Raw genomic sequence first — 14,911 nt, forward strand, 5'->3', positions numbered from 1 at the left:
ATACATTGTGACTATATTTATTCTCCTTTTCTCCCTCCCACTGGTAGTCCTCATATAATCTATTATACATGCCTGCCAATCACTTTTTTAGTCTATATTTAGTCTATATTTTTTAGACTATTTAGTCTATCAAATGAGCAGTGAATTCTACTTTTTTTTTTTTTGGTTGGCCATAGGTCTTGAACTCTGGGCCTGGACACTGTCCCTGAGCTCTTTAGCTCAAGGCTAGCCCTCTACCATTTGAGCCACAGCTCCATTTCCGATTTTCTGATGGTTAATTAGAGATAAGAGTCTCATGGACTTTAGTGCCCAAGCTGGCTCTGATCTGTGATCCTTAGATTGCAGTCTCTGGAGTAGTTAGGGTTATAGATTTGAGCCACTGGTGCCCAGCAGTTCTACTTTTTTTTTTTTTTGCCAATCCTTTGTCTTGAACTCAGGGCCTGAGCACTGTCCTTGGGCTTTCTCAAGGCTAGAGCTCTACCACTTGAGCCACAGCAACACTTCTGGCTATTTTTTTATGTATATGGTACAGAGGAATTGAACCCTGGTCTTTGTGCATTCTAGGCAAGCACTCTACCACTAGGGCAAACTCCCGGCCCCTCAATTCTAGTTTAATCGTACTAATCTCCTCTATGAGTCTTTCTGTGTATCCTCTACCCTTCTTTTATTCAACAGTATTTGCTGAATTGGCTCAAGCAATGTCTATAGACAGACACAGATATTTCAATATGTTTTATACTCCATTATTCTCTTATCATCTCTTTCTTCCTTCACATCTCATCAAACAGTTGTAGTTATAATCACAGTTATAATTGTTATAATCATAGTAATAATCATGTTACATAAATAGATAATCATAGTTATAATAATTATAATCATGCTATATAAATAGATATAGACAGAGGATATAGATATATATGCATATACTTAAATATATATTTATGTATCTATGCATAGATGGTATATTTACATATACATATTTATATATACATATGAAAGAACACATCCATTTTTTTGCAAAGGGCATAATTTTATTCTTCTTTATTGGTAAATAATATTTCATTATGTATATGTACCACATTTTCATCACCCAGTCATTAGTTACAGGGCATCTCGGCTACTTCCAATAGTTGAGCTAGTGTGAATAGTGAAAGATGGATAAGCAAATGCCTGTTGTATCCCAGCTTACTTTCAGATGTAGTAGTCATATATTTCTAATCCCAGGTCCACAGAGCTGGAGGTACTAGGAAGAATAGTGAATGGTGGACACTGTTGGTTGGAATTCAGAATCCACCTCTTCCTCTCCATTTATTATTCCAAGTCCCTTCTGTTCTAATGGTTCATTTCTGAATTATCTATATAATGACCAATATATCTTTTGTAGACTTAAGTGAAATTTAAAAGAATGACATATTTTTACTATTTCCTCCTAAAAATAAATTAAGGCCAGCTCCTCTCACTGACTGTTAAGCGTCACATTGCTCTGGCTACTATGTTAGTTACTCCTCCTTCTGCTTGCTGCACTATCTCTCTATACAACTCTTGGGCATCACTGAGGATCATTTATCAGAGTGACCATTGTAGTTCCCAGAGGGCATGTCCCCTCCACGGTTGCCTTGCATGTCCCTGAGGATTCTGAGTTCAACTCCATGGGCTCCTTAGCTCAAATGCTAGATGGAGTAACTGACTTGAATGGCAGGATAATCTAATCCTGGTTGGGCAATTTCTCTTTTTTTTTTTTTTTTGTCCAAACAATCGAATTTGCTCTTTAGAGAACAGATTCTGTTCTGGCATGGAAGACTTTCCCAGGTTCAGTGCTGCTAATAGAAAAATTGGCCCAATTCTGGATTCTACTAGGATCCCCTGCCTCTCATTGTAAACTGCACCTTTGTGAAGAATGAATGTAGAGTGTTGGGGGTTGCCACTTCCCTCATTTACATTTTGTCAGTAAGATACAGGGTAAGGTGATTTGCATTGCTTCCTTCTTGATCCAGCTCCTGATACCTGGTCAAAAGGATTTTTCCTCTCCTCCATTTACTGCTTTCTAAATTAATATTTGTTAATGCAGTGACTGATTAAGTAAGAATAAAGAAATGAGCCACTGATACAGTTGGTTTCTGTCTGTAATCAATCCTAGGAGGCTGAGATCTGGAGGACCAAGATTTGAAGCGAGCCTGGGAAAAACAAGTCTGTGAGATTCTACCCTTTTCCCCAAAAGACAAAAGGCCAAAAAGCTAGGCTGGGAAAGTAGTTTAAGTGACAGAGCATCAGCAAGTGAATTGACACACATGAGGTCCTAAGATCAAGCTTCCCTAATAGCTCCAAAAAGAAGAGAAGACTAGACAGCTTTTCAAAGCAATTTCATATTTCTCTTGAGAACATAACAGTATTATATGAGTAGGAAAATTTTTACATAAGTAATCTTAAGTACATTTTTCACTAGATATATTATTATACTATTAATATTATATATATTTTATTACATTGTATGATATATATATAATAGACACTAAATTTCATGTGCATGTTTTATATTTATGGCAGTTGGGGCTTTGACCTCAGGGCCTCACACTGCTAAGCACACATGTTACCACTGAGTTACATCTCCAGCCATTTGTGTGCTGATTATTTTTGAGATAGGCCCTTGCTCTCTGTTCAGAAATGTTTTAGGCTTCCCATCATTGCAGATGGAAATGATGTAGTATGTGGTGGCATGTGAAATCATACACACTTTCCTGTTGATATGAAATCTCATGGACTTTTTAGTTGGGCTGGCCTGGAATGAGGATCCTCCAAATCTTAGCCTCCTTTGTATTTTAGAATAATAGGCACATGGCATCAAATCTAGTTAGGGGTTAAGAAGAGGCCCTACAAACTTTCTTGCCTGGGTTGTCCTGGAACCAGGATCCTTCAAATCGTAGACTCACAAGTAGCTAACTTACAGTTGTGAGACAATGTCATTCAGCTTTATATTTTCTTGCCCTGTACTTGACCCTATTCTAATCTGGATTCTCCTCCCCTTCTTCCATGATAGCTGGTGGCTAATGCTGGCAGTGACCACGGAGCTGTTGATCACTATAGACTTTATGTCTGAACCTCGATGGAAGTTTGTTTCCTCCCTTGCTTGGCTTCTATGGCCTGAAGGTCTACTGGTTGTCCTTTTACCTCCAAGCCTGCCACCTTCACCTCCTTCTTTCATTGATTGGTAAATGTTGGGAGTTTCCCAGACAGATGCTCTACAGTTCGTTTCCATTTCTAACCATCTCTCTTGACACTTTTGTTCAATGATGGCTCAAATTACATTCTAATCCAGCCATTTACTGCAGTCTTTCAAGTTGCTCCTCTCCAGATAAGCACTCTCTGACTGATGCCTCCACTGTGGATTTGGCCTGAGCTCTAACTTAGTGTGCCCAAATGATACACTCTTCTCTCACCCACAGAGCTCAGCCTTTCTACCATGAGCCTATCTCAGGGCATGGCTAAACTACACATTAGCATTACAAGGTCTTCTCCTTTATTTTTTATTTGTCTCACTTTTGTAAAATCACATGGAATTGTAAAGATTTTGAAAAATCTACTCTTTCCCATCTCCATGACAACTGTCCCTTGTCTGATGCACAAAAAATAGCCTACCACTGGTCTGTAAACACCCACTCCTGCCTTTTTCCAATCCTTAGAAGTTAAGGAAACCTTGGCAGAACATGAATGATCTAATTTTATCATTCTCTTGAGGAAGAGTTACCAATGCCTTCTGGTGTTCTCAAGGTACAAAGGCTTAATAAATTAGTCCCTGCCTAATCCAACTCTTGTTTATCTATTTCTACCTTACCCCTTTCTAAAAAGAGTCTCTGATTTGACAGAACATTGGAAAAGAGGCTTTTTTTGGCTATATGAGATTAGGTAAATGATTGAGTGAGATCCCATTTTTTTTTTTTTGGTTAGCTCTTGTCACAATTAAAGTTGTATGAAAAGTGCACCTTATATGATATAATTTTAAGTTCTGAGACTGCAAGGATCTGGCTTCCCCTGTTCATCTTGCTGTCTCAGTATCTGCCATAAATGGGATACTCAGCAAATAGTTATTAAGTGAAATTATTCACAGCCTGACTTTGCATTTTAACTTTTCAATGCAACATGGTATTCAAATGACCCATATATTTATCCCTATATAATGTAATAAGCCACAAGAAATAGAATTAAAATAGAACAATGGTACCTTCTCATGTCACCTCCTTCCTACATACAGATGACATTCCATTTTAAGTTTTTTAGCTACTGCTGTAATTTATCTATCTATCTATACAAAACTATAAATATATACCTAAGAAACCTTAGGGTCTGCTTATTTATCAGCAGATTGGATAAATTATACATTACTCTGAAAACTATATTATTCTTCAGTAGCCATTATCAATGTCTTTCTGGCATTTATAGATATGTGTATCTATTGTTATACCTACTTCTATATCATTACTATGGTAATGATAAACTCATATTTTGATCAAAAGACACTCCTATAATTTCCAATGGTTCTTACTATAAATAATAGTACAGTAAATATTATTACATGGGCATCCTTATGTAAAAATACCTTTATTGTTAGGAGATTTATTATCAAATATATCTGAATCAGAGTACATGTAGCATATGTGGGGTGTTATTTTTTTTACTTGTTTATTTTTTGTCCGACATGTGGGTTGAACTCTGGGCCTGGGTGCTTTCCCAGAGCTCTTCAGCTCAAGACTACTCCCTATCCCTGGAGCCACAGCCCCACTTCTGGTTTTCTGATGTTTATTTGGAAATAAGAGTTTCAGGTTCTTTTGTGCCTGGGCTGGCTTTGAACCATGATCCTCAGATCTCAGCCTCTTGAGTAGCTAGGATTATAGTCATGAGCCAGTAGTGCCTGGCTGTGGGTGTTATTTGTATCCCTTTACTTTGGGAACTTTACTTTTAGCTCTTCATTTTTATGGTTATCATAATATGGACAGAATAATTCCCAAAGTGCTATCCTTAGGTAGGACATATAACTTTCTTTAAGCCTGGACAGACAAATCATTATTACCAGCTATGTCCTGACCTTGGGTTGCTATCCCTGTTTTATTTGAGATCATATTTATTGCACCTTCCTGTCTCTCAGCTTAGATGAAAGTTGTTCATTCTTTGGTTCTTTTTATTTTCTGTCCATAGTTATGTTTCTTCATTGTGGAAGCTGAAAATATTACTTTTTACCATCATAGAATCTGTGGGTCTGCATCGTTTGTTAATCTGTACTCAAGTTCAATGCAAATTCAAGTGCTTCATTTTAGGTAAATTATCCTCCATTTATTTTTGTCGCATGGGTTTCTTTTCACTTTCCTGTAACTCAGATTATTTACCTATTGTTTCCAGGATCTGTCCAGACTTGTTATCATTATCCCAAAGGCATCGATTTCTATTAGTCTATCCAGTCAGATTTTTATTGTTGATATGGCCAATGGCCACAAATTTAGTGGCTTAAAACAATCCAAATATATTAGATTACACTTCTCCATGTTATAAATTGAATCTGGTTCTCAGTAGACTTCACACTAAGTATTGGCAGGGCTGTGTTCCTTCTGGAGTCTCAAACCAAAATGGGACGAAGCCTTTCCAGCACCTTGTCCCATGGATAGAGTCTACCACATGGCTGACTTGTCATTCTGCACTGCAATCCTGGACATTCTTTCATAATCTTATCTTCTCTTTCATGTTCCCTGCTTTCTCTTCTGCTTCTAGGAGATATTGTGATTATAACAAGCCTACTTAGGTAATTAAAAACAATCCTCCAGCCTGGTGGCTCATGCCTATAATCCTAGCTACTAAGGAGCCTGAAATCTGAGGATCTTGATTCAAAGGCAACCAGGGAAGAAAAATCCCAGACTCTTATCTCCAATTAACCCACAAAAAGCCAGAAGTAGATATTGTGGTTCATGTGATAAAGCATTAGCTTTGAACAAAAAAAAAGGAAAAGGAAAAAATGAGAATGTGAAGCTCTGAGTTCAAGTCTGGATACATCACTAAATAAACAAACATCTCGGGTTTCTCAGTTTACCCACATCTGCCAATTCTATTTAGCCATGTGAGATAACATTCCAATGTTTCGGTGCTGAGGCATAATGTCTTTAGAATGCCATTATTCTGCCTGTCCGACCTGTGTTCAGAAATGGTCCTTAACATTTTAACCTTCAAATCTCTAATTCAGTAAACAACAATCATTAGTGGAATGATACACAAGAGCAATGAGTGAGAGGAGAGTTCAACATCGCCAAGTGAAGATTTCCAGAGCTGCTTATAATTATGTGTTTTCCCAAAGCCTTAATAGTACTTTCCCAGCACTTATTATGTGGGTCTGTGTGTTTCCCCCTCCTTCCTAAGATGCTTCAGCTGAAGGGATTGACCACATGTTCTTGTTCTTCCAGAGTCCAGTGAGCATGAAGACAAGAGCACAGGTGCCTCAGGGGAGACTCCCTCCCAGCCTTATCCTGCACCTGTGTATAGTCAGCCAGAGGATTTAAAGGAGCAGATGGATGACACAAAGCCAGCAAAACCAGAGGAGAATGAGGACTCAGACCCGTTGCCTGACAACTGGGAAATGGCCTACACAGAGAAGGGCGAAGTCTACTTCATTGAGTGAGTTTCAAGAATTTCTTTGAACAATACTGTAAAGATCATAGCAGGATATAGATGGTGTTCAAAGTGGTGATGTCAGAAGAAAACAAGGAATTTTCGTGTTCTATTAATAGTAATTGCTTCCTTCTTCATGAGACGATAATACGATATTGTCTCAACACAGTTAAGGATCCTAAAATATAGCCAAACATATTATAGGATGGATGGGTTAAGACAATTATACTATAAAATGGGAATAGTAGTAACTAAAAAGACAATTTTTTTTTCTTTTCTGTTTATTTGTCTGGTGTCTGAACTTAGGACTTTGTACTTATTAGGAAGATACTCTACCACTTCAACCACAACCCCAGACCTTTTCTTTTTTTGCCAGTCCTGGGCTTGAGCTCAGGGCCTGAGCACTGTCCTTGGACTTCCTCAAGGCTAGAACTCTACCACTTGAACCTCAGCACCCCTTCCAGCTTTTTTCTATATATATGGTGCTGAGAAATTGAACCCAGGTCTTCGTGCTTGCTAGGCAAGCACTTTACCACTAGGATAAACTCTCAGTCTCCCAGACCTTTTTTGCATTAGTTATGTTTCAAGTAGGGTGTTGGGTTTGGACAGCTAGCCTAAGATTGTTGTTTTTCCTACTTTCATACTTCCCACATAGCTGGAATTATAAGCATGAATCATCACATGCATCTTGTGGTTGAGATGGAGGGCTCAATAACTTTTTTCTCAAGGTTGATCTTGAATCTTTTTAAAAATTTATTTATGTATTTATTTATGTAGGTCGAGAAGGGGTATATGTTACATTGCGTGGGTAGACATAAAAGTAAGAGCTTCAGTACATCTGTAGTCAACTTAAGAGTATAGGCCTTAAGTTTAAATAAACAGAAAAACTACAAGGTGAGGGGAAAAATCCTAAGCAGGCCCAGCCGTAGGTATTTTCTGATTAAACTTGAATCTTAATCCTCTGTATGGATCTCTGCCTTCTGTGTGGCTGAGCTTACATGTGTAGGTGGTGCTATAAGGAAAGTCTCCATGTGATATTATTATTGAATTAGAACCAATTTAGAGATCAGGGAGAAAGTTCTCTCACCTCTATTAAAAGGACCCTCACAGCCTGGTGCAGTGGCTCATGCCTGTCTGTAATCCTAGCTACTCACAAGGCTGAGATCTGAGGATCATGGTTCAAAGCCAGCCCGGTCATTAAATTCCATGAGACTCTTATCTCCAATTAACCACTAGAAAACTGGAAGTGGGGCTGTGGCTGGAGGTGTCGGGTGTTAGCACTGAGCTGAGGGACAGCTCCTAGGCCCAGAGTTCAAGCCTTATGACCAACTGAATAAAAGGACCCTCACATAGTCCCAAAGATCTTCCTTGATATTTAAACTACATTGTAAACCTGTCTACTATCCTCTTCAGGTTTCTAATAGATTACAGCTGTTTGTTTCCACATGCCAGTACTGGGCTTTGAACTCAGCTTGGGCACTTACTCTAGAGTTAGAAGTCAATAAATTAATTTGCATTAGATAACTTAGCTTATAGCGCCTTTTTGAAAAAGTACATTCCACTTTATTGTTGTTGTTCATGTTTCTTGTTTAGAAAAAAAATGCTAAAACTAAACTCCTTGTAATGTTCAGTTTAATTTTTTATTCTCTTAAGACCTTATCCTAAAAGAAGAAACTTAAATGTATTCTTTTTATTTCTAGTAGAAGCACTTAAACATTTAATTAACATAATTATCTTACATGTTTATGGAATACATCATTATCATTTGATACCTGTATTTAACGTATGTCAAATAACAACAATTAACATTGCCATGTCCTCAAATAATATTATGTCTATCTCATGAGCACCCAAGCCCTCATCCTCTAGTTATTTTGAAATATAGAAATTATTGTCAATTATAGATACCCCATTGTGTCATTCTGTAAAACAATTTTTCCAAAAGATTCCTTCAGTTGAAGATCTTGTTCCCAAATTAAATTGCCACTATGAATAAGGCAACCAAAATGTTTATTAAGAATAATAAAAAATATTATAACTACATAAGCACTCTAATTCTTGTAAGATGGTAGGAGTCTCAAGAGAGGAAAATTGTCATAATAGAAGCTGGCATTCTCAGTATTGGCAGTATATAAAACATATGTAAACTCTGATTTTTTTCCAAACAATATTAAAAGGAAATTTTCATTCCTGACCCAGAGTGATTTCTGACTTAGATCTCCATGGACAGAAGTCAGTTGTGAAATTGAAATGTTACCACATACCAATATTTAATTCTCACATGAGTCAGGATGCTTTGCTACATGTAGCCAAGGGAATACACAATCAGGCAATTACCCAAGCTATGCATGACTCCAGCATGTTGGAGAAATGCAGTGTTTTACAGAAAATGAATCACTAGCTTTCACCTGCCAGCAGATACTCTAAACTATGTTTTAAAAGGATAGAATATCTTATAGTTTGAAAATATATCTCTGTTGTTTTATTACTGTAAACAATGGTACATGGCCATCTTCTATCAATTAACTGGAAATAAGTTATAGATAGGTTTGTAAATTATTGCCAGCTAAAATATCCATCTATCAATATGGTTTTGAGATTAATAAGGATGGTATGGCATCATTATATACTAGAAGTCAAACTGTAAATCTTAGATGTGAGGTCAGATATTGTAGTCTAGAATAATGAGTTCTTTCTGACAGCAGCATAGATGTGCTGAAGAAAGAAGCCAACAATAGGCACATTTTAGTTATGCAATACATAAGGAATAATAGAATACCAGCATAAATTGATGAAAGAATGATTTTCATACAATATTTCCAAAATCACTCTCACAGTACACTTGTTTTCTTTGTGATTGGGAGCAACACTTTGCTTCTTTATTTTATTTTTTTTTTTTATTTTGGGGTCTTTTGGGGGGAGACTGGGGATTGAACCCAGGATATTGCACTTGCTAGGCAAGTGATTTACCACTGAACTACATTCCAGCCCTTTGCTCCTTATATTTTATTTTATTTTATTTTTATTTTTATTTTTGGTCAGTCATGGGGCTTGAGCTCTGGGCCAGGAGCTATTCCTGAGCATTTCAGTTGAAGGCTACCATTCTACCACACTAAACCGCAGTGATACTTCCCTTTGCTCCTTAGCCATGTCAGGTTTTAAAGTCACAGGGGAAAGAGCCTTGGAGGACAAAAGTCATGTACCCTGTGTCTAGACAGTAAAAAAATGAGGGTCTGTTTAGGCAGAAAAATCTAGCAACATGATTCTATTATTCTTGTCAGTCACCTAGCATTGGCATTCAGAGAAGAATAAGACTTTGTTCCCTCTCTCAAAGTTATTGTTAGGAAAGATATAAATAGTTCTAAATAACTAATAGTGAATATCTGAATTTTGCAATGCTAGTCAGAACAAATACAGTCTTAGAATGGACTCATGCCAAATGGAGGAACCACAGAGAAAAAGAGACAGAATAGATGTGAGATGCTGATAATGGGTAGTGTCAGAACCATTCTTACTTAGATCCAGTTTCCAGCTGAATAAAGGGTAATCGGGAGACTCTTGGAACCTTGAAAAGGAGTACTTACTAGTTAGTGAAAACCAGGAAATCTCACCTTTTGTTTTGCTAAATTGTTGATATATGAGGAAAAGTAAGGAGAAGATTTGCAATTTTGCTTGCTTGGTTTTCAGACTTCTGGTATCCTTTCCTATCTTTTGTCTAATGCTAGAAGGAAGGATATTGGTAATGGCAATATCAGGACAGAGACTGCTTGGGGTAGAAAATTAAGACAAAATGGAGGGGCCGGGAGTTTGGCCTAGTGGTTAAAGTGCTTGCCTAGCATGCATGAAGACCTGGGTTCGATTCCTCGGTACCACATACATAGAAAAAAGCCAGAAGTGGTGCTGAGGCTCAAGTGGTAGAGCGCTAGCCTTGAGAAAGTCCAAGGACAGTGCTCAGGCCCTGAGCTCAAGCCCAGGACTGGCAAAAAAAAAAGGCAAAATGGAGATCATTACACTCATGCAGAAATGACTCCAGCTGAAAGATAGTAATATAACAGCAGTAGGAGATGGTCCTGCTTAGAAAGACCCATCTGAGTAAAGGCAGCCTGGCCCCGCTTTCATGGTAGATCCATCTTTTCATCCTTTGAACTCAGGACTTAATCTGATGAGCACAAATGTCACAGTAGGGGTGTGTGTGTGTGTGTGTGTGTGTGTGTGTGTGTGTGTGTGTGTGTGTGTGTGTTTCTTGTTTTCATATCATCCTGACTGTTTTCACTCTGCTCTGGAATGTTTCTTTCCTTAACTACATTAGACATAAATTGTCCTTCCTTTCAAATATCATTGGGCCCATAGTACCTTTACTATTGCTGCTACAAGTTCTTTTTTCTAATGAATAAAATTGTTATTGTATTTTATTGTTGGGATAATATATAGAGTGGTCACAGAAACATTCACCAGGTGATGGGTACATTATTTCTTGAAACTTGGTACCCCTTCTTGTGTTTTTGTCCCCCTTTTCCTCCCCCTCCCCTTCTCAGTTATCTTATTTTCCCCTTCCCTTCCCTATTTCAAATAAACTAATAAGTGTATATATAGTATACCAGCATACAAATTCAGATACAGTAACCTCATGAAATTAAACATAAGTGGGAGAGAGAGAGAGAGAAAGAGAGAGAGAGAGAGAGAGAGAGAGAGAGAGAAAGAGAGAGAAAGAGGAGAGAAAAGAAAAAATGAACTCTAGGTTAATAAATGAAACAAGAGGTTTATCTTTGTGATTGCTGTTTTTAATGTACTATGTAAAGAAGTTCTTTGCAAACAAACTATATGGAAGTCCCTGGAAACACATCTGGCATATAAGAGAAAGCAAGGAAAGAGAGCAGGGTTGGAAATGAGGACTTTCTGTAGGACTGAGTGTCCATGTGTTCTAGAGGCAGCCTGAAAAAAAAGTCAAGCTAGCAGAGAGCACCATAGAACAATGTGGAAATGAGAGGTTTAACCAACCTAGCCATTACCATATACCCATACTGTTTTTTGGTTTTGGCAAAAACAAGAATCAATTAAAACTAAGCTGGGCAGGGTGGCTCATGTCTCTAATCCTAGCTATTCAGGAGGCTGAGATCTGAGGATCGAGGTTCAAAACCAGCTAGGGCACAAAAGGAGTAAAGACTCTTATCTCCAATAAACCTCTAGAAAAGTTGGGTTTGGCTCAAGGGTAGCGCGGTAACCTTGAGCTGAAGAGCTTAGGGACAGTGCTCAGGCCAAGTTCAAGCCACATGACTGAAAAAAGAATCAATTAAAACTGAACAGGTAATTTAAACTATAAAAATAAATAGTAAATAAAACATTTACATAAATATATTGACAAAGGAAAGAGTAACATAAGAGGAAGTAAATAAGCAGAGGGTAAATGAAGAAAAATTAGAGACAGTGATGGAAATGAGCTAATCTCAGTGAGAGCTCTCCTCTGATTCAGACACTGTGGTATTAATGCAGAATAATGGAAGTATGATCTGGCAGGTACTAAATTCCATCTTCTGTGAAATGCAGATCATTATAAAACTGAATAAATGAAGCAACGGAGAAAGGTTCTTGTTCTTGGTATAAAGTATTTCTATATAAACTTATTTCTAAAGAGAAGAAGAGAATTCTATACTGAAAACTTTATATTGTTTCTGGATAGGCACAGTAACTACTGTAATACAATTCATTCAGGAATTGTAGGGTTTCAGTGCCAAGGCAAACTCCTGCAAAAGCACAAAAATCACACCTAAAACACAAAAGGAAATGGAAGTATGAGTAAGGCCATACAATACTTACTTATAAGCATGAAGGCCATGAGTTCAAATCCCACTACCACCAAAATAAACAAATACATATTCATATATATAAACATTATGAATTTTGAATTAAGATAACAAGTCATTCCATTTATCTTTTTAAAATATTTTTTAAAATATTTATTGAGTTTTCTGGCATTTGAAAGGATTATATTTCTGTTGTTTTCAACACTGATGAGTTAGTGGGCCATACATCTTTCTCACACTCTTCAAGTAAAAGTAGATATCTTTCATAATTTATAATGATACTTAATGGGAAAAGGAAAATATCTGATAAAGCACTTTTAAACAATATAATTTCAAGTGAATTTAAGTGAATGAACCCTTGCAGACATGCTTTGAAATAGTAATAATGTCTTTTGTTTAGCAATTTTCAATTCCCAGATGCAGTAGTAGCATGTAGTTTTTCTTGACTCATTACATTACATTCATTCATTAATATGATCTTTCAAAATAGGCAGAAAATTTATTACACATTCAAATGAGTGTGATAGTGCAAAGTTGAGCAGATAGTGCCCACTGTTTCAGCCTGTGTTGAGATTATGTAAACAAAAACAGATAATATGTTAACCATTCACACTCTGTTTATTTGATCTTCACATTACAAAACTGAAGCTAATAGAAATCATTGCTTGCCAAAAAGTCTTATATTGAAGTAACAAAACCAATATTCCTTTATTATGTTTAGTTGGCAAATGTATGGTGGACACATGTTTGTGCTAGGAACTTTCCAACCATGAGATTCCATTTCTAATAGTTAACGAAACTGTCAAGTTGCTGGGCATGGTGGCTCATGCCTGTAATCCTAGCTACTCAGGAGGCTGAGATCAGAGGATCATGGTTCAAAGCCAGCCTGGGCACTAAAGTCCATGAGACTCTTATCTCCAATTAACCACTATAAAATCAGAAGTGGCACTGTGGCTCCAGTGGTAGGGTGGTAGCTCTGAGCTAAAGAGATCAGGGACAGTGCCCAGGCCCAGAATTCAAGCCTCATGAGAAAAAAAATACACACACACACACACACACACACACACACACACACACAAACCTGTCAAGTTTCCTGCTTTTATGTCCCCAGGATCCTTGCTCTTAATCAATGCACTATGGGTCCTACTTTAGGGACTTTTCTAAAAAACAAAAAACATTGCCACCCTGTAAAATACCTGTTTTATCCTCATTTAGTTAATAGATTTGGGCAACTTTGGACAACACTGGCATTTATTCCCAACTCTGCAAAGCAATCTCCATGCTAACACGAGAGGTCTCCAATTTATAAACAAACATTTGCCAATGTAAACTTTTATATTACAAATGGTATTTGTTTAATAAGGTTCTTGGCTTGAAATTCACGGTTCTAGGGGCTAAGTGTTCCATAGAGAAGAGAAGCCACAGGGTTAATCTAGATTGACACACTTTGGGAATCCCATTAAATTGCTCCTTTGTTTGGGAGTCAGTTTACTTAGTGATACAAAAGAGGCAGCCATTGCTTTGGCGAAATAAAAAAGACAACAAGAACGTATTCGTTCACTCCCATCTTAGCCAAAGGCAGCAGACACTGTCATCTGAAAGAATACCTTTTTAAATGCAGGTTTTTGAAAGTGGAGATCACCTCTGTGAAAAAACACCATGGCTGGACATGGTTTCCAAATCTTCATTGGGGATGAATTTGTTTTTAAGCAAAGCAAACACAAAGCAACTGTGGTTTTTCTTTGCCACCCCTTACATTTCAAGTAAATCATCAGCAACAAATTGAAAACTTCACAATTATCACATAAAACACTTGGGGAACTTACTGAAAAGTCAGTTTTCTGGAATGCAGCAACACTAGATAAATGCTTTTCCATTGGGAACTGTGACCTACATGGCTCCCAGTCACAAAAGTGAGCTTACTCTCTGCAAGTATGTATTACAAGAAGGGGAAATGAATTCTACATTTTTATTTTATATTTTATCATGGTCTTGCACAAAGTTCTTGTATAATCCTCAGATATAAACACAGTGTTCTAGGCAAAATAATATAGAATATACACTCATCCAAAACAATATTTTTCATAAAACCACCTAAAAATGCTTGCTAAATGCATTTACAGCTATGTGATGGCAAGCTCACTCAGGAATTATGAAACACTGTAGGATATTATCTAGAAAAATCAGCAACCACTATAGTAGTCACTAAAAATAGTTTTTTATGTGTATTATCTATGTGCAAATATAAAAAAACAGTGAAACTTTGAATCCATGGAGTCTTTTGAAGAGAAACCATCCACTGTTCATTATATGCCCTACCACTGCCTTTTGGAAGGATGATATAGAAGGAAGAGAAAGTCTTTTGGAAATAATAAAATCATGTGGAGGAATTTATTGAGTGCAAAAGAAAATGTAATTAATACATACATCTTTCATAATAAGGTTTGTGCCAGGCCTCTGGTGGCTCA

The 14,911-nt window shown here is 37.2% G+C and overlaps 1 protein-coding gene across 1 annotated transcript in view; it reads left to right on the forward strand.

The window, feature by feature from the left end:
* Magi2 (membrane associated guanylate kinase, WW and PDZ domain containing 2) overlaps window positions 1-14,911 on the forward strand; it is a 1,234,376-nt gene that overhangs the window by 780,208 nt on the left and 439,257 nt on the right. Inside the window, exon 5 of the mRNA XM_090332908.1 lies at window positions 6,438-6,648. Within this exon, the coding sequence (XP_090189034.1) occupies window positions 6,438-6,648 (211 nt within the window). The remainder of the gene's footprint in view (window positions 1-6,437; window positions 6,649-14,911) is intronic.

The sequence above is a fragment of the Megascapheus bottae genome, chromosome 5, assembly GCF_031878675.1.
Source record: "Megascapheus bottae isolate mThoBot1 chromosome 5, mThoBot2.hap1, whole genome shotgun sequence".
Lineage (NCBI taxonomy): Eukaryota > Metazoa > Chordata > Mammalia > Rodentia > Geomyidae > Megascapheus > Megascapheus bottae.